This window comes from Aplidium turbinatum, chromosome 15 (assembly GCF_918807975.1).
Source record: "Aplidium turbinatum chromosome 15, kaAplTurb1.1, whole genome shotgun sequence".
Classification (NCBI taxonomy): Eukaryota; Metazoa; Chordata; class Ascidiacea; order Aplousobranchia; family Polyclinidae; genus Aplidium; species Aplidium turbinatum.
The window spans coordinates 4,718,108-4,742,642 of record NC_137486.1 but is presented as its reverse complement, the minus strand read 5'-3'; the positions used below and the strand labels follow the sequence as shown (position 1 = coordinate 4,742,642).

General features: G+C 39.4%; 1 protein-coding gene across 1 annotated transcript; it reads left to right on the top strand.

The window, feature by feature from the left end:
- The first annotated feature begins 6,228 nt into the window (after nt 1-6,228).
- On the top strand, nt 6,229-23,657 carry LOC145784511 (cap-specific mRNA (nucleoside-2'-O-)-methyltransferase 1-like). Its single transcript, XM_082596342.1, has 18 exons — nt 6,229-6,363; nt 6,558-6,616; nt 7,243-7,389; nt 7,522-7,659; nt 7,945-8,016; nt 8,395-8,550; nt 8,829-9,015; nt 9,809-9,924; nt 10,996-11,225; nt 11,628-11,804; nt 12,478-12,534; nt 12,846-13,107; nt 13,693-13,815; nt 14,215-14,306; nt 18,147-18,263; nt 19,458-19,573; nt 20,146-20,254; nt 22,982-23,657. The coding sequence occupies exons 1-18, from the start codon at nt 6,276-6,278 to the stop codon at nt 23,103-23,105; spliced, it is 2,370 nt and encodes a 789-aa protein (XP_082452468.1). The 5' UTR covers nt 6,229-6,275; the 3' UTR covers nt 23,106-23,657.
- The last annotated feature ends 878 nt before the right edge of the window (nt 23,658-24,535 follow it).

The window sequence follows — 24,535 nt, the reverse complement described above, 5'->3', positions numbered from 1 at the left end:
ATAACTAGAGATGTACCGATACCAATATTTTGGCCGATACCGATCCCGATACCGATATCACTTTTTTAGGCCGATACCGATACTGATACCGATATTTTGGCCGATACTTTGGTGTTACAAAAAGAAGCAATTTTGGTATTTGCAAGGAATTATATCAAATGCTAAGTTTTACCTTATTTGCATAAAACTATTAAAAAAAGCTTTAAATTGGCATAATTTATTAAAGATTCAAGAATCCAATCTCAACCGCATTGTTGTGTCATAATAGTAGGTTTTAGTAATGAAAAGCCACCGTAATTGATGATTGGGGTATAAGGGAAGAAACATTACATCATAATTGGGGTTTCTGAAAAATTAATAAAGTGTTTGCGCAAACTCTCCAAATAGGCTATCATAATTGATAATAAGATGTAAAATGTAAACCAAGTGATTTGTGTAGTCGTACAAAAAACTATTCGACAAGTAATGTGCAACCTAAGGGCGCTTGTTGTTTGGTTGAAAAGCTTTTGCCAGGCCAAGACTACCCAGGTAGCAAAAATGCACAATTCTGCATCGCTCCCACCCCGCCAAATGCTCAAAAAACCCGTGCAACTCGGCTGCCCCCAGCAAGCCGGCTCCACCAGTCGGCGATTCAACTTCCACCCTTAGCCGCAACAAACTCACCAAGCCCAAACAATGTCACGGCAGAATAAGCAGGCCCAAAAAGAAAGCAATGGGACCACGAATCCTCACCAAACCAATCAAAATGGTCTTGTTGCGCCCAAGATGACCACCTCATTGCGAAGAAAGGAGCGTCCCCCCCGGCACAAGGCTGAGCACTCACCAGCACAGCGAGCTGCCGCGACCCCCCAACCACAACGGTGGAGTTTCCACACTAGCCATTTCAATTCTTGTCGATGTCAATTCTTGCTACAAAACGGCTGCCGAGAAACATATATATAGTTGATTGGATGGTCTAAATGGCTAGCGTGGAAGCTACACCGTTATGGCCAGCGAATCGCAACAGCCCGCCGCACCAGTGAGCGCCCAGCCCGTGCCGACAGTAGGGAAGGAAACTCCCCCCCACCACAATGAGGCCGCCATCCCAGGCGCAACAAGACTACTTATTGATTAGTTCAGTGAGGATTTGCAGTCCCACCGCCCCACCCCGAGCCCACCCACTCCACCACAACATTGTTAAAGCCTGGTGAGTCCACCACAACGAAAGGCGGAAACCAAATCACAAACTGACAGAACCAGCCCACCAAAAAACAACCAAGCCACACGGGTCCCTCAAACGTCCAGCAACGCAAAAACGATGCAAAACTACACATTCCCGCCACCTGGGTAGTCTTGGCCTGGTTTTATCCTCTGCTGAGAGTAAAAAAAAAACACAAATGATAAATATTGGAGAAATTGAGTCTCCTTCACAACTTAAGAATCGAACAACGCAAAACTGCCGAAACAAAACGTTTAGTTTGAGTGAAAGAATCACTGTAAGCAAACAATGCCAAAAGGTGCGCGCATGATGTCATGGGACTGTGAGGTATCAAAAATTTGAACAGGTTGTTATTTTTCTACTTCAATGTGACGTTAGTTACTACTTTAAAAAATCTATATTTTTGTTTCCGCAGCAAACGCCTTTTTTTACATGTTTAGTATCGGCCAAATTTTGCCGATACCGATGCCGATACCGATACTCAAAAAATGGCCGATATCACCGATACCGATGCCGATACCGATATATCGGCACATCTCTAGCGATAACGATAAACGATAAATTATCACCGATAATGTCCGATAACGATAATTTTTTTTTTTCTTGATTAGCGCTGCCCCATCCCATGCAGCACGAACTGTTTTCATCAACATGACGAAAAATCAAACATAATATACTGTAAAGGGACAAAACTTTTTGTAAGTTATGCATGAATAGAATCGCAACAGCGGCAGTAGGTATCGAATCTTCAACCTCTTGATCCAGAATCAAACCACTGAGGTAACCGCCGTGCTTATAATTACATCTTCAAATACCAGTTGGATGCTTTTATCAATTGAGTTACACTGCCGCTTATGTGCAGTAGGCAAAATAATTAAATCAAATGAAAATACCATAAAAAATTCCGAACTTTGTATTTTGCTTTCTACGGGCTGTTTACAGCAAAGTCAGCAATAATTGAAAAAATTCCAAAAAACGCAAAATGCTTGAAAATTTATCAGTAATCTTAAGCGTTATTGGTAGTCAAAATGTGCATACTGTGAAATCCATCAAGCTTGTCAAATTAGTCGTGTTTGTTCAAGAACAATAACATAATTATCGTCATAGGCGCCGACTTTTGAAAAAACCTTGGGGGGCGAAAAAGGTGATGACGTCATAACCATAACGCTATTTTTCTTAATTAAAATAGTCTTTTGATTAAGCTTACTGTCTTGTTTATACTAACACCTAGGTCGGAAGCGAATTTATTAGAACCACTGCTTGAAACGATTAGTTTTACGCATGCAGTAGCCTGCGCCTAGTAAAAAATTTTGATACTGTTAGCTCATAATTGGAACAGTTGGAAAACAAGCCGATTCATTTCCTTTTCGTGCGAGTGAATAACAACGATCAAGACAGTGAAGTTATCGAAATATAACGCAAAAAATCATGATCTCAAGCGGAGTGGGAACCCGCTATCGGTTTTATTGACCTCGTTTTGCTAATTACCTTCTAAATTACCTTCAAAGCGTTAACAATGACGAAGTGTTTTCTCTTCTGTTTTTTATCGAATACCTTATATACTCGAGTATAAGTCGACATGTTCGCAAGTGATTTTCACCTCAAAAAGACAGGTTCAACTTATACATGGGACAAGCTGATGTCTCCAGCTCGGCAGTTTTCAAAATGAACGCATTTTTACTGCGGCAAAATCATTGCCGACGTAGATTACAGAGTTTAAAATGGCGTCGGCGAAGTAAAAGTTTTGAATACGTTTATTTGCAGTGATTCAAACTTAATTTTCAAATTTAATGATTTTTGTCAATTCTGAACTTTATGCACTTGTTGAGCAATGTGCAAAGCTCACGAGACAAAACAGCGGAAGGAGCTCTTTTAAGAGATCGATTTTTTTATTTTTGCATGTAGGATATAATCGTTCTTATTACGCAATATTCCATGATCGTTGAAGTCGATGTCAAAGCTTAGCGGCCGCATAAAACAATGATTTCAGGTTAGCTAGGTCATAATAGCGGCAAGAGACGTCGTTAATGCAAGCAATATCTGCGACCAAGACCATTAAACACCTTTTCTTTTATCTGTTTTCGATTTAATTCTCACACATTGCAAAGAAAACAATGCGTTCTGTTCTGTTGAATCATGATTGATCTCACAGCGGGAAGACCTTATTGAAAATAGCGCGTCTAATTTAGCTGGTTTACTTAATATTGCAATGAATAGTTACGTGACTATTCCAGCAGCGTAAGTTACTCTACCCTCTACTTTGAAATTTCCTTACCTTATTATGAGAAAGTCATGCGATCAGCTGCTGTTTTGCGGGCAAGAGCAACGTAGGCTATTTTTCTCTTTCGGCATTCTTTAAGTCCGTTTAAATGATCTAACTCTCTTTCGCGAAGTGGTTTATCTTTGAAACACCACTTGTAATAACCATTTTTGTTGCCCCTTAACCATAAGTTTACGGGGGGCGCGTATGATTATCGTAATTTACTGATATAATTTCAGATAAATTTTTCTGTTTTCTTAGTGAACACCATCATTAAAGCAATGGCACAACGCTGAGTTGTTGAGATAAGAATTACAATATAGGCACTGTATTATTAGTGGGAATAAAAATATTTGATTGAGCGTTGGCTATGTCGCATAGGTAAATCGTCGTCGTATCCAGGCTTACGCCCGGTGGTTGAAGATTTAAATTAAGTGGACGGGAAGGCAAGGAAGCCAATCTTCATGTCCACTTTCAGGCATGCCTTTAAGTGTACTGCGAAAGACAGTGTTCTGCCCTTTCAATTGCCGTTTCAGCGCTCTCACCACTCGGCTATGCAGCATAGGTAAATGAGAAAGGTTATACTGTATTTAGCATAATTTTACCACGCAACTCGATACGCAACTGTATGCTCATGAGCGGTGTCGAACTGGCGCCCTTTCGATTGCCGTTCCAGTGCTCTCACCACTCGGCTATGCAGCATAGGTAAATGAGAAAGGTTATATTGTATTTAGCATAATTTTGCCATGCAACTCGATGCGTCTATTGTCATGCAAAAACTTCTACAAGATGCAAAAAGTGTGATGTCGGTCTGCATGTCAAATGCTTCAAGCAATATCATATTCTGCAATGACTTGTTTCAGTGATGGTGGCGCGAAAGACCATGTTTCTGATGTAAAAAGCGGCCTCGTATTGCGACACTTTCATAAACCACTTGCCAATTTCTTTCGCTTCGCTTCAAAGGAATCTGTACCGCCTGTGCGCTTACATTTTAATTGTAAAATTCACTCGCAATTGCCGTGTGCAGCAAAACAACAAGAGATTTGTTGCATGCATTGCATTGCAATTTGCAACTCTAAAAATTATTGTGTTGTCAGGGCCGTCGTTGCAGGGGGTGTGCCCCTCCCATGACAACGACCTGTGCACACACACTTCAGGCACTGAAGAAGAACTGGTTTTAATTTTAGTTTCATGAACTAGGTGGCTAGTAAAAATATTACTTTTCATGGTCTTTCCACTTTTCCACTTAAAATTTATCGGCGATTAATAATCGGCGATAATCAAATATTGCCTTTGACGATAAACGATAACTGAAAAAATAATTAAGCGATAACGATAAGCGATAAAAATTTATCGCCGATAATGCCCATCACTGCCTACAGGACAGGTGCGTTAGTTTCACTGGACAATCGCGGCCAGACAATTAGTTTAAAGGCTGTGGTTATATTTACTCAATATAGTGTAATAATAGCCTCAATAGTGTTGCCAGATAAGGATAGTTCCCTAATTTGAGAAAAGTTAAAAGCTGTTGAAAACAAAAACTTGTATTTTGGAAATTTATTTTTAGTCTTGGGCAAGGATCAAAACCCTAATCTTATTCTTAACTCTAACCCTTATCTTAACCTTTCCTAACTTTAATCCTAACTCTGGCAACACCTGATTGTAACCATGGTATTAATGTGGAAAAATAGCCACTTCCTAGTTCAAAATGTGGCACAGTTGCAACATCGTAAAATATGGTCACACTTTTTTAATGAACAAACATCAAACATTCACCCTGATAAATTTTCAAATTACCAAATATTGAAACGTTGACATTTAAGTTTATTTCTTACAATTGAAAAAGCATTAGAAACGATTTTCAATCTGAAAATAAAGAATGAAATAACAATTGATTTAGTTGGTTTTCATTGTGACATCATAAAGTACAATTAAAACTGCAGTGCGAAAGACAGAAAACAAGCTGTTTCAGATTTGTATCAAGTTTGTCCCCCCCAAAAAAACATCCAAGCTCTACTGGTATTTACTTGAGGATCATGAAAATTTCACTTGCAGACATTACTTGAGCCATCTAAGTTGTGTGTTTTTAGGGTCTGCTACTATTCGGTGAGTCCAATTCGGTGAGTTCCTAACCTCTTACCCCTAACCCTAAAACGGCAATGATAATTAGGCTACGGTACCCGATAATTAAAAAAAAAAAATTGAAAAAATCCCTCGTTAAGGGATCGGACTCACCGAAACAGGCCATTCCGGTGTTTTTATATATATACAGTAGGCTAATGCTGTATTCATCATAGATATGATATGTTTTCAGCGCTTAATGCAGGAGTCAGTGTCAGTGCAACTGTATAGAGACTCAGTCAAGTACATTATATATTACTTTTGTTTGCTCATTGCCAAGCACGAATCAGATTTATATAGTAGCCTACCATTTTTAAAAAAGTTGTTGGTATTACCCGACAAGGTATCAAACACATCACACATGCCTACTGATTCAGAGATGTACACTCTCACCATCAAACCACTCAGCTGGTTTAAGATGGCATCAGTGGAAGTATTTATTTTTCCAATTGTACAGTATTATAGATGGTGTTGATTGGTTAGTTCTTGTGTTGGCGCTGCATCTATGATTAAGCTGTGTAATTAACTTGATTTGGTCTAAGGCAAGTTCACGTTTACCTAATAAGTCATTCCTTGAAATTTAATTTTGGTCCGTCTGAAATTATAACATTAAGCAGTGATAATAAACCTTCACTAAATGACAGGTCTGTCCACAACATTAGGTATATTGAATCTATAAATTATCAAACTCCCATTATGGCTAGTTACCGAGGGGGGAGCTCTTTGTCTTCATCAAGTTCTGAAGATGATCAACCATACACTAAAAGAGCAAAGTTTGAAAAAGGTTTGTGAGGCTTAACGGTTATTGTTAAGCAGGAATAATACTGTAGGTTTTTGTCTTCTAGGTTAACTGTTTTTGCTGAACAAGTGAACATATACAATCTCAAAGACATTGAAAAGAAATTTTAAATATATATAAAAATGAATGAATTTTTTTTATTTATATCCACCCTGCATGTTATTTATTTGATTTTTTAGCAGAAGATGGTGAGTCACATGTCCATGCAGAGCAAGCAATGGTTGAACTCCAAAAAAAGGTAAAATACAAGTAAAATGAGTCAGATTTTAGCTTTACAATCTATTTAGAGTAATGGCATGTATACATCAAATGACCATTTAATGTTAACTGTGTCAGCTGAATTTTTTACTCTACGTTATGTTTGTTTCCATGTGGACTTGAGAGAGCAAGGGCATACTCGTTTTCAGTGCATTGTACATATTTGTTTATATATATAAGAATAGTGGAATTTGATATTCTGCTTCTGTATTTGCTATAATTGTTCATGCATTAGGACATGAAAACCCTTTCAGCTTATCTCTAGAACTGGCGACTGAAACTCAGTGAAACCAAAACGATGGCGGCAGCTTTCCATCTACACAATTGCGAAGCTGATTGTGAGCTACATGCCCAGAATAATAAAATAACTCTGTCCTTCTGTCCCGAACCAAGGTATCTTGGGGTGACACTAGAGAGATTGCTCACACACCGCCACCATTTGGTGTCACTGTGCAAGAAACTTACATCCCTCGCCGTACTACTCAAGCGCCTGGCTGGCTCCAGTTGGGGGACAAGGGCTGATACTTTGTGTATAACAGCCTTACTCTTACTCCTTGTAAGAGGCAGCCTTACTTCTTGTCTACTCTTCAGCATTATTTGTTATAGGGCAACTACAGTTCATTTTCAAGCAAGATGATGGCTAAGATGGGCTACAAACCTGGTGAAGGTCTTGGTAAATCCAGCCAAGGTCGCGTTGACATTGTCCCGGCGTCAACTCAAAGGGCCCGCCGTGGGTTGGGTCTTCAAATTAAGGTACTATTTTTTGTTTCTAATTTTTTGCATGTCTAACTACTGGTCCTGGCGCACATAAGATTGTAGTGAAGTGGCATTATGTTAATAGCAATTGGGCCTGCCTTGTGCTAATATATGCATGTATGTGTTCAGGCGTTGAATACGGAAATAGTTGTTGATTGGGAAGATGAAAAACCACCATCAGCTATAGAAAAAGTTGAATGGATGTCTACATATGACTCAGCTATTCCTGATCTTGAGGAGCTGGAAGGTTGGGAGCAAGTTGGAAAGGTCTGTCACTGCTTTTTAATGAGCAGTGTAGGATTTGTTTCCACTACAAGCAGCTTTTGGAGAAATTTGTCTTTAAGTTTTAAACTGGATTCTGACCTCTCATTGCCTCAGTAAACCATTTTGCAAATTAATAAAAATTTGTTAAAAATATTTTTTAAATCGAATAACAAGCCTTTTCATGTTATATTTCCTAAAAATAATCAATTTAACTTTTACTGACAACAGTAGCAATATGAAATATTAAGTTTGATGTAAAAACCAAATTTACAAATATTTTATTTGCAGAAAAAGCTGATAATCGATGATGAGACAACATTTTGTGATGAGAGGGTCCTTCAAACGATGCTGACATGCAAGGTATTGGTTGTATGTTTATTATGGTTTTGTTCCTACAATATGTTCTCTTGAAATGGATTCAAAAGTGTTAGGGATATCCACAATTTCAGGTTAAGGTGGAAAGTTTCGGTTAAGGTTAAACTTAAAAGATTCCTTATATTGCTGTGTAAATTAAACATGTAATTAGAAATGTAGGAAAGGTTTAAAGTTTGAAAAGAAGTTGAGGATTTTAAACCAAAATGGTTGGAGTCCTTTGTTCAGTAGCGTATATATTTCATTTTTGAAACAAAACTGCAGACATTGCAGGACCATTACTTTAGTTCAACTATTTAAAAAAAATTCTATCGAGTTTGTTGCTTTTATGAAATTGTGTTGCTAACTCTTTGGCCATCTTCCCAGTCAGTGTTTGATGATTTGGAGGGTAATGAAATGCGGAATGCTCGGACGCGATCCAATGCATACGAAACCATCAAAGGTGTTTTCTTCCTCAACAGAGCAGCCATGAAAATGGCCAACATGGATTACTGTTTCAATTTCATGTTTACCAAACCGAAGGTGGGTTAAGGCTTGACAAACCAATGAAATGTCTTGTTTTAATGGTAGAAGTTTAGCTCTAATGTTGAACAAAGTGAGTTGTGAAACTTGCCTCAAGCACGTGAGGCAGTGGAGGCTTAACTCGTCTAATATATTTTCTTCACTTTTGTTCAACTTCTGTTGTAGTGGGTACATTAAGAAACTCATAATATGATTACGGCTTTGTTGTTAACCTTTGTTTATAGCAATAACCACACACGACTAAATTACGAAATCCGGAACCATTTTTTCGTCTCTAGAACTTGAACCCCGTAGAACAGCTATACTTTGCTGACATATGTGCTGGCCCTGGTGGCTTTTCGGAATATGTTTTATGGAGGAAGAAATGGAAGACGAAAGGTTTTGGCTTCACGTTGAAAGGAGAAAATGATTTCAAATTGGAAAAATTTTTCGCTGCTCACCCTGAATTTTTTGAAACACACTACGGTATGTTTATATCTTTGTTATAAGAATATTAAAATCTTTAGTCGAAAAAAATTGCTTGATTGAATTAGTTGAAAAGCTGAGCCAGTTGCGGCCGATATAATTAAGAATATTATACCCTTTGCTTGATTATCTCGATATTTATCCTCAAACTGAGAAAATTCGTTTTAAAGCTTAATCTAGAAATGTAGAATTGTACAAGTTTTGAACGATTAACTTATTTACAGGCTTTAAACTTTCACTTGCAGTTTAAATATTTCTGTTATGAAATAATTCTACCCACCTGTTGCCACTAAATAGACGGCTGGCTGTTTAAAGAACTTCTCCGCAACACACCTTGTGAGTTGGTCAATCGTTGTGAGTTGGTTTATCCTTCGAACTGAGAAAACCCATTTAAAACCTTAATCTAGGAATGTATTGTAGAGATGTACCATTGTGCAAGTGTTGATCGATTAACTTATTCATAGGCCTTGAGATTCCACTTGCAGTTTCATATATTTCTGTTATTGAATGATTCTACCCACCTGATGCCTCTGAATAGAAAGCTGGCTGTGTAAGGAACTTTTCTACAGTTCACACCTTGTGAGTTGATCAATCGTTGCTTCGATTTCCATTTTTTTGATTTCCACAGAGCTGGCCGTTTATTCATTGAGCTACCCGGTCGAATCAGCACTTAATGCACAACTCACAAAGTGTATATTTATCATGCAAGTTATGTCTGTTGTTTTTAACAAGAATAAGACCACATTTTGGCGAATGATGTGGCATTTCTAGATCACTTTTTTCATTCCAACAGGAGTAGGTGGGAAAGAAGGTGACGGCGACATAATGAAGTCTTCAAACATGGAAGAGTTTCAGAACTTTGTTCTAGGGGAGACGGAAAAAGGCGTGCACTTTGTTATGGCCGACGGGGTAGGTCTCCAGACAGCAAAATTCGTCATTTTTACATTGATTCTACGTCTGCAGACGTGGAATCAATGTAAAAATGTCGAATTTTGCTGTCTGGGTTGTTCTCCGATTTAAATTGACTGAAAAGTTTTGTTTTCATGCAAGGACAGCATGACGAGTGACGACGTCACTGAAGGGGGTTCCCCGCAAACTGACTTGTAAACTCTACCCACTCCTTGAATACAGAGGCGCATATTTGGGCCTACCAAGCATGCTTGTTTCCTTGCTTGGGTGATTGAACTGACTCGATCATGAACTTGAGATGTTGCGGTCTGGCATACAAAGTAACAGCTGGCACGATTACAACATGTGGTCGTCGTCGTGTGAGCGTCTGGAGCCGAGGGTCTATCCTTTTACCACCCCAGATTCACGATGTTCCCGGACTGCACTGGAAGGCTACTAGAGAGCAGCCAGTCTTTGGTTTCATCATCCATGACACGCAGACCTTCCACTCCGTTAGGTGGCTTGAAGATGGAGCAATCATTGATGATGTGGTCTGCGGTCTGTTCCTCGGCACCACATTCACAGGAGGAGGAAGAGGCCATTCCCCATTGGTGCATGGTTGAGCGGAAAAGCCCGACGCCCGTACGGAGACGGTTAAGGCGCACCCATGCCTGTCTTGGTAGTGTTAGACCGATGGGGCGTGTGTCGGCGTCGGGGATGAACGAATAGAGTCTGGTGGCGGTTGACTTCCATTCAGAACTCCATTTATGGTCCGCCCAAGTTAGGTTTTAGTTCATCATGGATCCACGACTTGTAGGCGCATATTAGGTAGACGACCACAGTGTGAAGCTGAAGATTTAATATTAAGTCTTGGAATTTATTTACTTTTTTATTTGCAACTGGTTTAAGAATGCATGAATGTTTAATATAAAAATGCTAGACATTGCTCATTTTTGGCTACTTACCATTTTACTAGTACGTATTAGTAAAGATATAAACCGCCACCTCGACTATGTGTGTCTCCTCAAAAGAAGCAACTTTAGTTATTCAAATAAATTTCTCTAAGCCACGCATTTTGAAAACGTTTATCAGGGTTTTTCCGTCGAGGGCCAAGAAAATATTCAAGAGATTCTCACGAAACAGCTGCTGCTTTGCCAGTTTGCATGCGCATTGTCCATTCTTCGTCCGGAAGGGAATTTCGTTTGCAAAACCTTTGATCTCTTCACGCCTTTCTCAATCGGCCTGATCTACCTGCTCAGAATAGCATTCAGGAGAATCTCAATCTTCAAGCCGGTGACGAGCAGACCAGCTAACTCTGAAAGGTAAAACTTATTTAATATTAACGAATTCCGTTTGGATTACAATGATTAGATGTACTCATACGGCAATGGCGATTCAAGCACGTTCAACTTTACCAACAAGCTATATACGTTTCTTTTCGTCTCCCCAATAATTAGTCACATGCTCTAGGAGTTCATGTCGATGTTAGCACCTGGCGGAAGAGATGTACGTAATATTTGCTTGTTTTTAAGACAATTGTTTGCTTGTTTGTTCTTTGAGATTAAACTTTTAAATGATTGCTTTTCTTAAAATTTATGTAAATTAAATGGAAAACACTATCTTGTAAACATCGAAGAGGTTTGAAAGTAATTTTTCAAACAATTTCCACGGCAGAATTTCATCTTTTCATAAGTTTTCTATAATTTCTTCACCTCCCCCCACAGATATGTCGTCTGCGAGGGGTATCGGGATCCAGACCGGGTCATCTACCAGTATTTGATTGGCGTCAACGATACGATGAACGAACTTGAAAGAGATAGTGACGTCAAAGAAGTCGTTCCGCTTGAAGACCTCGTCAATGACACGGAGTTTTTTAATTACATCAAACGGTCGAACGAAAGGTTTGATTGATTGCTAACGTTTCATAATTTTGAAGCTTCTGTAATAATCTGCTGAGTTTCTGAGATTATTACTTGGTTTGGAGACTAATTGTTATTTTCAAGCCGAAAATGATTTTTCCAACGAGTTTCCACAACTTTTCGGAACTTGCATGAGATCAAACTTGGTTGCTTTTATATCTCCATACGAACACACTATGGGTACAAAGGTGCGCAGGTCGTATGGTATAACTTTTGATATCTCCATCAAATCTTGGTTATTTTATATACTGTAGAGAGTAATAACGTTATTTTATATTGAGAATATAGTAAAAACGAAATGATGTAAGTGTTTTAATGTTTTCACTAACGTTTTGTGCTTCATGGCAATGCAACCCATAAATAGTGTAAAATGTCCAAGATAAACCTGACAATGACAAGTGGTGACGAAAAACGGTCGAAGGAAAAGTGAAAATCCCTTTTCTTTAAGTTTCGTTTGTTTCTTAGTTATCAATTTCTTGGAGAATAATCATCGCCAAACTTTTCAGCATTAATCACCCCTCATATTTTTAGATGACCAAAGTGTTTTGTTTTAGTTATTTGTTACTTTTGGACTCTTTGTACCACTAGTACGCTGCTTGTAATATACTCTGACATGTTTCTCTTGTTGATACCAAACTAACACCGTTTTGTTCAGGATAGCAAATGAACAAAGCAAGTCCCTTGCGAAGATTCACGCATATGCGAAGGACAGGTGAGATATCTCATACACTCAGTCGTTCCGATTGTCACATTTCCTGTTGTAGTTGCTTTTATTGTATGGAGCTGATTTTGTGTTGATCTGCCCATCCGGTAAAGAGCAAGCTGTAAAAAATGTTAAAGTCTTGCCCCAACGAAATATCACTGCACAAATAATTTAAAACACACATTGTATGTTATCATTAAAAGACTATGATAAACACCAAACAGCATCATCATGACAACAACAAACATCATGAAAACACGTCACATCATGATGATATGAAAAACTTTATGGTGACACCAAACTGGTCTGTTCTTCCGCAGAGGATTGTTAGAACGTCGTCAGCACGAGATTAGAAGCGAGTGTTTGCGGCGATGGGGAATCCCCGATGAGGTCAGGGTCGCCCCGCCGCGTAGTGACGCGGCGATGACGTTTCACCGATTGACAGGAGCGAGTGATCCGACGGCTATGACGAGTTTTCAACCCGAGTTGTTGACTGCGGAAAGCCTGCACAAGTTGGAGAGAATGTATGATTACAGATGCTACGCCTCGGGGTCTAGGAGTTCCATAGTGATTAGCCTTGGGGTAAGTTGTCCCTTAATGCACCGACGACCGACGTGTGTTACTTTAACGTTCACTATTTAAACCGGCAGATGACTGAACGTTATAAGAGCAGTTTTCTACTTTGACAGAACGCAAAAATGATTGCTTTGAGTTATTGAAAAAACTTGAAATTATCCAAATTGCTAAAGTTGTACTTAATAGGATTATTCTAGAAGCTGAACCCCAGTTCAAAGCATTCACAAGTTTACGGAAGCAGATAGCTACCTAGACGAATGAAAGTTTCCTCAATGTGCATTCTACGCTGTTCTGCATCATTTTTGTGTTTCATCAATTATAATATTAAATTTGTGTTTCATCAATTATTATCAATTATAATATCAGTCCATTAAAAACCACCTTGTTTTTACAGGATTGTTGTTTTGATATGGCAGCTTCCATGCAGAACTTTGAGCACATCCACGTTTGTCAATTTGCATCGTTACTCGTTAGACATTCAAACGATGCAAACTGACAAGTTTGGATGTCTTCAGAGTTCTGCATGCATCGCAATAATAAGTTCTTGAAAATCATAATTAACCTCACATATGTATATCCTTGCTATTGCAGGGGGCTCGTGTCTATAAATGGGACAGTTTAACTCAAAAATGGAATAATTTGTCCAATCTTCGCTGCAAGATACCAAGAGACACGATCCTGGATGTTGAGATGGTCCAGGAGCTGATGGGAGAGGTAAGAGATGAGAAGGCGAAGTCTAAGAGATCATAATCCTGTTTTTTGGAAGAAAAAAGCATTGAAATCAAATGACTAGCGTTCAGCTTAGAGCAAAGTCATTTTAAAGACCGTTCTCCATTGTAATTTGTGTTTTCGCTTCAAGTTTAGGATCACTGAGCTATCGATAAAAGGTCTCAAAATTTTTTTCCAAAGTTTCCTAGCAGTGCACTTGCACAATCCTGGTTCCAAGCTACTTGTATGCCATATTGACAAGATGAAAAGGTTTTTAAGGAGAATGGAGGATTTAAGAGATTTCGTCAATGTGGATAACCTAAAATTTTCTCAAGACAGCAGAGTGGAAAAACTTATCATTAACCGTCAAATCAGAAACCTAGAAATATTTCTTGTTGGTTACAGGGCAAAGGTCAGCACCGGGTGCTTTCCCTACACGTCATCGATGCTTTGGTATTGGCCGGTGAGAATGTCATGAACAGGAACTTCAACGAACGGTTCGTTATTATTTTCACTTGTAACTTGCGTTTTACATCGTTGTCTGCGCGCTGTCATAGCTCATTCTTTGCTACCGAGTTGGTAGTTGCCTGAAGGAAGCATAGAGTGGTTACAAATCCAGACAGCAAAACAGTCATTTTATACATTGATTGAACATCTGCAGATGTTGAATCAAGGTAAAAAACGACTGATTTGCTGTCTGGGAAGAAGCAACCGAACGTAGAACTCTCTTGTATTGCCAATTTGTCGATGGTCGACTGTGTCAGCTCATGTGTTTACTAACTGGCTGCTGGATCATCATCATCATCATAATCCATCGTCGGTTTGTTCCCCACTAGTGGGGGTGGCCGATTATTTCCGCGCAGCAATTGTTTTAATCCCTTTTCTCCATTTCACCCTGTCCCTTGCATCTTCCTCCTTCAGTCCGACTTTTTTAAACTCATCCTTCACTTGTTGTTTTCACGTTCTTCTTGGACGACCACGTTTCCTCTTCCCATCCACCTTTAGATCTAGTGCCTTTCTAAGAAAACTTCCTTTCTCTTTCCTTATCACATGTCCATACCATCTTACTCCATTTGCCCTTGCCAGTTGGTCTATGGTCTCTCTCATCTCTAGCATATCCAACAATTCTTCAGTCCTTTTTTCCCTTCTCGTTTTCACCCCACACATTGCTCTCACCATTGACCTTTCCGTTCTTCTCAGGATTGCCAGTTCACTCTCTCTCAATACCCATGTCTCGCTACCATATAGCATTGCAGGCCGCACACAGCTCCGATATACTTTTCCTTTCATCCTTTGTGAAAATTTTCTGCCATACAACATTTCCCCACATTCCCTGAACTTTGCCCAGCCCAATCTTGCCCTTGTTGTCACCGCTGCTTCACATCCACCACTTCCATTTATCCGATCACCCAGATAACAGAAGTCTGTCACTGTTTCGATGCCATGGCAGAACTCATCATCATGGCCTTCCACTTCATTCCTTCCTTTACTGCATTTCCCACAAACAAAACACTTCGCCAATCTTGTTGCGGCTCTCTTGACATTAGCACATCTTGCATGTACCCACTTTCCACATTCCTTGCATTGCATTGAATTTCTCATCACTCTCTTGCCACATATTCCACAGGGATCTACTTTGCTCTCAACAACTGTTCCTTCTGCTCCACTCACCATCACTTTTGTTTTTTCAAGATTCACCTTCATACCCTTGGTTTCAAATGCTTCTTTCCATTTCTCAAACTTTCTCTCCATTCCCTCCATACTATTACTTGTCAAGACCAGGTCGTCTGCATACAAAATTTCACTCAATAAGCCCTCCCTCACTCCTTCAGTTACAACGTCAACCACAATAGCAAATATCAGAGGTGACAAAACTGATCCCTGGTGTATACCAACCTTCACAGAAAACTCGTTTGAATAATTTGATCCAACTCTCACTTTTGTTCTTGCATCCTCATACATAGACATCACAGCTCTCACTAATACCTCCGGTATACCTCTTTTCCTCATTGCCCATTCCATCACTTTCCTTGGTACTCTGTCAAATGCCTTTTCTAAGTCGACGAAACACATATGTAGTTTTCTCTGCTTCTCTCGGTATTCCTCCTGCATTCTTCTCAATATAAACAGAGCATCCACTGTACCTTTTCCTGGCATAAATCCAAACTGCATATCATTTAATTTCACCAATGTTCTCAACCTCTTTTCTAGTATTCGCTCCACAATTTTCATTCCATGCTCTAGTAGTTTTACACCTCTATATGCACTGCAACTTCTCACATCCCCTTTTCTCTTGAACAGTGGAACAACAATACTATGCTTCCACTCCTCCGGCATTCCCTCTCCATCTAATACCCTTTGGCTAAGTTGTAGCATTACTTCAATTCCCAACTCTCCACTTGCTTTTATCATCTCTACGCTCACTTCTGATGGACCGGCTGCTTTATGCAGTTTCATTTGTCCCATTGCCTCCACCACTTCATCACGAGTAACCTTTCCCACTGGACTCTCCACCAGATCAACCTCTGTCATATGATCCCATACATTCTCCTTATTCATAACATTTTCCATACGTTCCTTCCACACTTTTCCTCTGCTTTCCGGGCTGAAATACAACTTCCCATCTCCACTCCTTATACATCTTCCCCCTACAATATCTTTCCCATCCTTTTTCATTTGCTTTATGAGTCTGAATACTTTGTTTTGGCTTTCCCCCATTTTATTAAGTTCCTCCTCAGCACCATTCTTCATAGCTCTTGCAACAACCCTCTTTGCCTTCTTTTTCATACTCTTATACTTCTTTTTATTCTCTTCTGACCCATTTTTGCGCCACTGCTTGTATGCATCTCTTTTCTGTGAAATCCTATGCTTTACCTCCTCATCCCACCACCATGTGTCTCCACGATCCCTCCTCACTTTCTTTTTCCCACATACTTCATCACATGCTGCTAGGACACCTTTCTGAAATGAAGCCCACAAGTCCTGCGCACTCATGTTTACCAGCTTTTTTGCTCTTTTCACAAACTTAATTCTCGTTTCTTTTTCCTCCAGTTTCCACACATTTCTCACAAAAACTCGTTCTTTCTTCACAATTTTCTTCACTTTTATCATATTTAAGTCTCCTACTACTAGTCTATGCTGCAACTCCCACGGAATTACTTTCACATTCTTCAAGTACTTTCTCTGTTCCTGCCCAACCACAATAAAATCAATTTCCGACTCATGTCCTCATGAGCTGTAAGTCACCTTCCTTTTCTCTTTCTTTTTAAACCATGTGTTGGCAATACAAAGTTTCCTTTCATCACAAAATTCAAGTAGCATTCTTCCTTCCATGTTTCTCTCCCCAAAACCATACCCTCCATGAATGCCCTCGAACCCATTTGCTTGTTTTCCAACATGCCCATTAAAATCTTCTAATCCAAACACCAACTCTTTTTAACTCCGTAAATCCCATTCCTCTGCCAAAACATCATAAAAACTTTCCTTTTCTAAGTAATCCCTACCACTTTGAGGTGCATATGCACAGATTAGCCTCACTACCTCCTCTTCAAAAGCAAGTACCATTGTCATCACTCTTTCACTCCTTCTTCTAACTTCTATTACTTTCTCACACAATTCCTCTTTTACCAAGAAACCAACACCACCGATTCCTGTGTTATTTCCTGACCACCATAACTTATATCTCCTCCCATTGGCACCTAAAAACCGCGCTGACTGTCCCCTCCATCTTACTTCCTCTAGGCCACATATATCCACCCTTCTTTTTCTTATTTCTTCACATATTTCAGTTCCTTTACCACACAAACTTCCCACATTCCAGCATCCGATTCTAACACCATAATCTTTTTTCAATGTTTTTTTGTTTTCTCGGAGCCCAGAGATTCTTCGCACCCCTTGCCCATCTAAGGGCTGCTGGGGACTAGGGGCCATTTTTAGCTTTTGCTGCATTTAAATAATATTTTGGAGCATAGATTTTCCAGCCGGATGCCCTTCCTGACGCTAACCTCAGGTATTGGCGGTGGGCCTAGCCTTTACTTAAAAAAGTATTTCCTGCAAGGCAGCAGGATTTCTAACAAGTTTTAGCCAACCAGTCGAGGTTGTTGCCCATGAGGTGGGACGTGGACCCACTTGTTAGTTTGGTGTGTGATCAAGACCAGTGTTCCCCGGGACCTATGGTGTAACAATCCATGGCGACTGCCCAGGGTTCAAACGTGCTACTTGTACCACACACCTACTTCACGGATGATATCTCTTTTGATGAATGCGGAGTGGCGTCTCAGAGCTAGTCCCTTAATTACATATTCGATCAACTTGAGATAAATTCTTATCGTTTTCAGCCTCCAGTGCGTGTCAATGTTCACCAGAGCCATCAGACAATCGACTTGCCCCAACCTGACTGTGGTCAGAGCTAAGAGAATCTATAGACTGGAGGAACTACATCAATTGTTTGATAGGTTGGTAGTTGGTACTTCCGTATTATACAGACTAGAGTTAGTGTGTTATTTTTTTGTGGTGTTTTGAAATGTTATTGTTTTACTGGTATGTTTAGGCGCGTGCATGCGATTTAGAGTTTTTGTCTCAGCTTCACCGTATGGAGCCCTATGGATCGAAACTAGCTGAAATACTAAAGGATAACATGAAGTTTATTTAAGAATTTAATGTCATGTTAGAGCATTATCAAAGACTTTGCTATATTGCATCAATCTATAACAGTGGTTCTCAACCGGGGGTCCGCGGACCCCTAGGGGTCCGTGAATCGATTTCAGGGGGTCCGTGAAAGTTTCCGAGTTTTCAGCATGATTGATAAATTACAAAATTTAAAAAAAATTTGTGCTTTGTTTATGTATTAGCCTATTAGTGATTCTCAAACTGTATGTCGCAACGCATTGGTGCGTCGTTTGAAATTGCAAAGGACATTGCACAAAGGTTTGGTTTCTTAACAAAAAATATCACATAAACCACTTAAACGTTTTAATAAGGCTATGTTGGCTTTGTTCAACTTAATTCTTTTGTAGCGGCAGATTGTTGTTCAATGATTAACTTGGAAATGCAAACTTCAGTCAGTCTGTCAATCACCACACAGTTTTGCAATGACTGTTATTAAAACGAATTAATGTTGATTACAAATGAAACAAGGGAAAAATTCTTTTTAATGGTCGCAAGTATTCTATTAACTTTTGATAAAATTTATAGAAAAACGTCAAATGAGCATATAGGTTACCGATGTTGATCCTGTGTGCCAACATATAGCTCATAACATAATTTCGTCAATCTCATCAATCGTCAAGTGCGTTGCAAATTCAGAAAATTCTTCTACGTGTGTTGCTTTGAAACTTATGTAACATAATGGTTCCATGAGGAGACGCAATATACCAAAAACTTTTAGGGGTCCGCGACCGCTTCGAAGGTACCAAAAGGGGTCCACCAAGACAAAAAGGTTGAGAACCACTGATCTATAATGACATTGGACTTTATACTGTTGCTTTATTTTATCATAAAAATTATTTAAACGTTTTCAGTGTTTACGTGGTTCTATGTATAAATTCACAATTAACAAATACTTATGTCAAGTCTAATTTTGAGTTAGTTTGGATTGGAACTTTGATGTGATGCTGAGGCAAGCCTGACAAATTGTATCTCCTCGGCAGGTTAACACTGAAGCGCATCAAAGGTGGAGGGGCAGCACCAAGAGCCTGCTATCAAGTACCTGACACCAAACTTTCCTTTGTCCCATCAGGAATCACTTTCGTAAAGTTTACAAAAGGTGCACACCGCATTCGTTACTTTCCAGGCAACAAAATACGTCATTTTACATTGCTTCAACGTCTGCAGACGTTGAACCAATGTAAAATGACTTATTTTTCTGTCTGGGTTGTCTGTAGTAGGCATGGTTGCGTTATTTTAGTGTCTTTTAAAGTTGCTGTTGTAGATCGTTTTGAGCTCTCTAAACACGCACCAATTGATTCCTGCATGACCCAGAGCTATAACTTTGTTTTCACTGCTTCATGGGACACGGTTGACCAAACAAACTGCTGACCATGTTGTTCTCGAATGCCCCATCTACAAGGCACCAAATGGAACGCATGGTATAGCAACGCTGGACGAAGCTACACTAACCTGGCTCTCTACCACCTGCCCTGAAATTTGATTTGATCTAGTCTCAAACGAAAGAAGAAGGACACGGTTCAATGAATTAAAGCAGTCACTCGTTTCTTCCGTAGACTATAAATGCTGCTTTTAAAACATTTATTGAAAGCTAGATTTTTGTCACAAGAGAATAGTTGTTTGCTTTGCAAACAGGTTGCTAACATTGTTTCAACTCCTGTTTATTTACAGATCCATGGTCGATAGCCTTCAGTAAATCACAGCGAAGAAAATATTTTTACAATTGTTTAACTCAAGAATCTTTATTTGAATGCCCCCACGACGCCAATGCCCCCTACAAGTGAGTGTCGTTAGTGCCCAGACAGAAAAATCCGTCATCTTTACATTGATTCAACTTCTGCAGACGTTGAATCGATGTAAAAATAACAGATTTTCCTGTCTGGGTATAGTATATTAGTTAGTATCGTCAGTCGGCTTCTCTTCTCTTTCACACAACTCTATCTTCGGCTTCCTCTAATGCTAGTACTGAATAAATTAGTGACACATGTTCCACATATTAAACTCGGTAACTCTATTTGCCATCTTGCCTTTGCTTTGCTGGGTGTATCTTTGGGAGAAAAATAACTTTGTTGTTGGTTGGTTTTGAATCTTTATCCTCGGAACCCTTGATAGTAGGGTGTCCCACTTTTAGGCGACTTTTCAGGAAAATTAGGTTCGGGTCAAATTCTGACAGGATTTTCGTCACTGATTTCAAAAATGACGTTATTTTTTCATTATGACGTCATTTTGATGCGCCAGCTAGCGGATTTTTGCTATTTTGGCCTTATCACGAATATGGTAAGAGCTACAGAGTTGGAACTTACGCCAAAATGACCGGAAGGGACGATTTCCTATTTGTTGTCAATACAATATGAAACGCTAACTGCAACAGAAAAGGAGTTATTTTGAAAAAACATGTTTTTGGTCATTTTTGGACAAAAAGTGAAACACGGCAATTTTGCTTGGGTTTTGCTACAGTGATGCTTTTTTTTATCGATTGTTAAGCTGCGCCACCTTGTTTAACAATTAAGTACAGTGGTAGTAGCTTAACAATAGAATATAGTGACCCTTTATTTCGATTGTTATGTCATCAACAGTATATCCTAAAATAAAAATGATGCAATGTTGCATCATTTTTGTTTGGGATATTTTGCAAACAAGATTCATAAATTTTGTCTGGCAGATGGTGGTTTGATGAACAGAATTAAGAAAATACCAAAACCTAAGCCCCAACATCTGAAAATCCGACAAGATTGTAAAGTTTCCATCACAGATATAGCCGCAAATCATTTAAAAGCCAAGATCTTATGGTTTTCTGAGCACAAGAAAGAAGCTAAAGATTCATCTTTTCGGAGCGACCATATGTGTCTTCTTGCTCTGGTAGCTCATTTATTGATGAATGTTCCAGGAAATTTGAAACCCCTACTTTTTTATCGTCAAGAAGGCGTGTCCCATGCGCGTTGGATAACAACAGCGAGTGGTTACTTAAGAATGCTGATTTTTGGGTATTGTGTTGGGCCTCAGGATATCCCTAAACTTCAACGTATCGTTTCTTTCATTGTTTGTGTTTATTTGCCAGCATCTTTGGTTATCCATCTTAAACCTTCTGCTGCTGAAGGTCCTTCAATTGTACTGTTCACAAGAGATTTATTACTTGCAGACAAATATGTTGATGAACCACTATTCAACGCTGTTCTGATACATCGTTAAGCATGCATCCCAATGGTTAAGCTATAAAAACGTTGCTTTGAGTTCCCACGCTGAAGCTCCGCCTTTTGCTGCTGATGCGGTAAGACAGAAAAGTTTTCCAAGAACGTTGATATCAAGCAGACGCTTTTGAAGTGTGGCAACTTACGTGATTTTTTCTCCGAAGAAAGTAAGATGGTAAGATTGCATGTTTTTCATCTCCATTAGTGTTTTGGCGTATGATCGACAACAACAACAACAGAGCGCTTCATTGGAAGACTGAAAGGCGCTGTGATTGACTGAAAGGCTTGATTCGAGATGACCAAGATGATTTGGCCAAAACAGACTTGCGCATTTGTGCTGCTTTGCACAGTATGGTGTGATAAATAATCCCATTGAACTGTGTTGTGTTGTTGAATTGTGGTTTTGTTTGATAGATCTTTGAACTAAAGGATCAAGGGTTTAACGTTAGCTAGTATTAGTAATTGCAACAACCATGCAAAAATCAATGCTGAGGTAATTAATTCTAAATACAATATGCTAGTAGACTACTACCAAGTACCACTGTACTTAATTGTTAAACAATGTGGCGCAGCACAGCAACTTAATCGAAATAAAAGCGTCCCTGTAGCAAAATTGCCATGTTTCTCATTTTTTTGTCCAAAAACGTGTTTTTTCAAAATAACTCCTTTTCTGTTGCAGTGAGCGTTTCATATTGTATTGACAACAAGTAGGAAATCGTCCCCTCCGGTCATTTTGGCGCAAGTTCCAACTCTCTAGCTCTTACCATATTCGTGATAAGGCCAAAATAGCAAAAATCCGCTAGCTGGCGCATCAAAATGACGTCATAATGAAAAAATAACGTCATTTTTGAAATCAGTGACGAAAATCCAGTCAGAATTTGACCCGAACCTAATTTTCCTGAAAAGTCGCCTAAAAGTGGGACATCCTACTTGATAGGTTATTTCTGGTAGTTTCACACACTTGTAGAGGCTCTTGACACAGGGCCGGTTACCGAGATTGACAGAGTGAAGTTGTCCTATTGTTGAATTATTCCATTCACTTGGTGCCGCTGAATGGAGAGCAGTCCTGAAATGCGTTGCTCAAGCGCACACCCCGAGAGTCGAACCAGCGCCGCGGATTCTTGAGCCGGGCTCGTAACCACTGAGCTAACAGGGCAGACCTCAGCTGATAATTAGTTGTTTGGAATAAATTTAACTTTAATGTAACGTCTGATTATTTTTAATATTGACTGTCGCTAATTTTTTGATGTGATGCTGCAGATTTGATGGTAACGTCCATCTTCAAATTCAATGTTTATGACGCGCGCATGCTCTTGCAGGTTGTGTGCGCGCACGTTTTGGAAATTTCGTGATGGGGTCAAAGTTCACTCTACACAAGAGCACCGTCGTGCGGATTTAGTATCCAGCGATCAAATGTTGAGTTTCATAGACTCACATCGATGACGAGGTTGATCTGTAGAGAGAAGCCGCTGGGGGCTCCACACTCACAGGGAGGGCATGCAGCCGTAGGAGCTGCGTGCAATGCTTTAGCATAAGAAAGCTTTTCTTTCGCGTTGATTCAACGTCGTAAATGGTTGAATTGACGTAGTGACAGTTCTTTGGTGTTTTTATCTCTTGTATTCTCACATTTCATTTGTGCTTTTGAATAATTTTTTTATATTATTTGTTTTCGACGTTGCCGTTAAACCACCATATCCACTGCACGTCATAATGGCATCTATAATGCGATAAAATCGTCAGAACGACAGTGACGAGATCTAACGCTTGTCTGCTCCTGTCACTTCATTCAAGGTCGATTTCTGGTATGCATTGTCTAAGTTAGCCTGGTTACTGGTTCGTCTGTGAATTACATAATCACTCAATGAGGGGATTTCTTTGCATGTCTGAAGGACATGTCACTTGTGATAGACTGATAGTCGTAACCACTCTTCAATGCTTCTGTTGTGAAGCAATCCGTGATTTGTTTTCTAATAAAACTAGCAACATTGTGTTTGACAGGCTCATGTGGGATTGTGAATTAGTTTTAGAGAAAGTTGATTGCACGTTTATACACAGTCAGAGATTATTCTCTAAGTATGTAACTTTTAGAACACGAGGCAGTTGCTTTTTTGCTGTGTTTTAGTTTTATCCTCTGATTAGTTTGTTTTATTTTTGTGCGAAAACGTAAAATAGTATAGCCTACTCGTCGTTGCAGTTTTGGAATTATCACCAAGAATTATCCCTTATCCCTGATCTATCACCAAGGAATTATCCCTGATCCAACAGAAATTTCAAAATCGGAAATCCCTGTGTAATGGTCAACCTGCCTTTCTCAATAAAGCTCTAAGAGCGTATACCAGCACTTGTAGGAGACTTGGTGGATAAATCCTGCTGTAAGTCTTTACTTCAACGGGATGGCAACTTTCCAAATGCCACCACAGATGACGATTAAGCTAATTGCATTGTTTCCTCAATTTACATTGATTTTATATACTGTAATTGTAGACGTCGCGATAATAGCATCTGGACTGCAAGCCAAACGCGGCCGCCCAAGATGGGGCCTGAAAAGGGTTGCCACTTTGCTTTTTTTAACGCCAAATTTGGTGTTTAATGGATTCTCAGGTTAAAATCTGGCACGGTCGCAACACCTTGAGCTATGGTACTAATCATGCCATTGACAGAATCAGCCCAAAATGCGATATTAGGAAAAGCATCAATATTCGAAAAAGTTTGTTTTTTCAAACCTGATGAGTTGTAATTAGACTACTGTAAAACAGAGCTTTTTACTACTGTAGCCTATTTAGAATGCTAGATGTCGAAATGTCAAGCTCAAAGTAGACTGCAATTTGGCGTTCAAACGTAAAAGACTATCTCCAAGAATCATCGAAGTGATT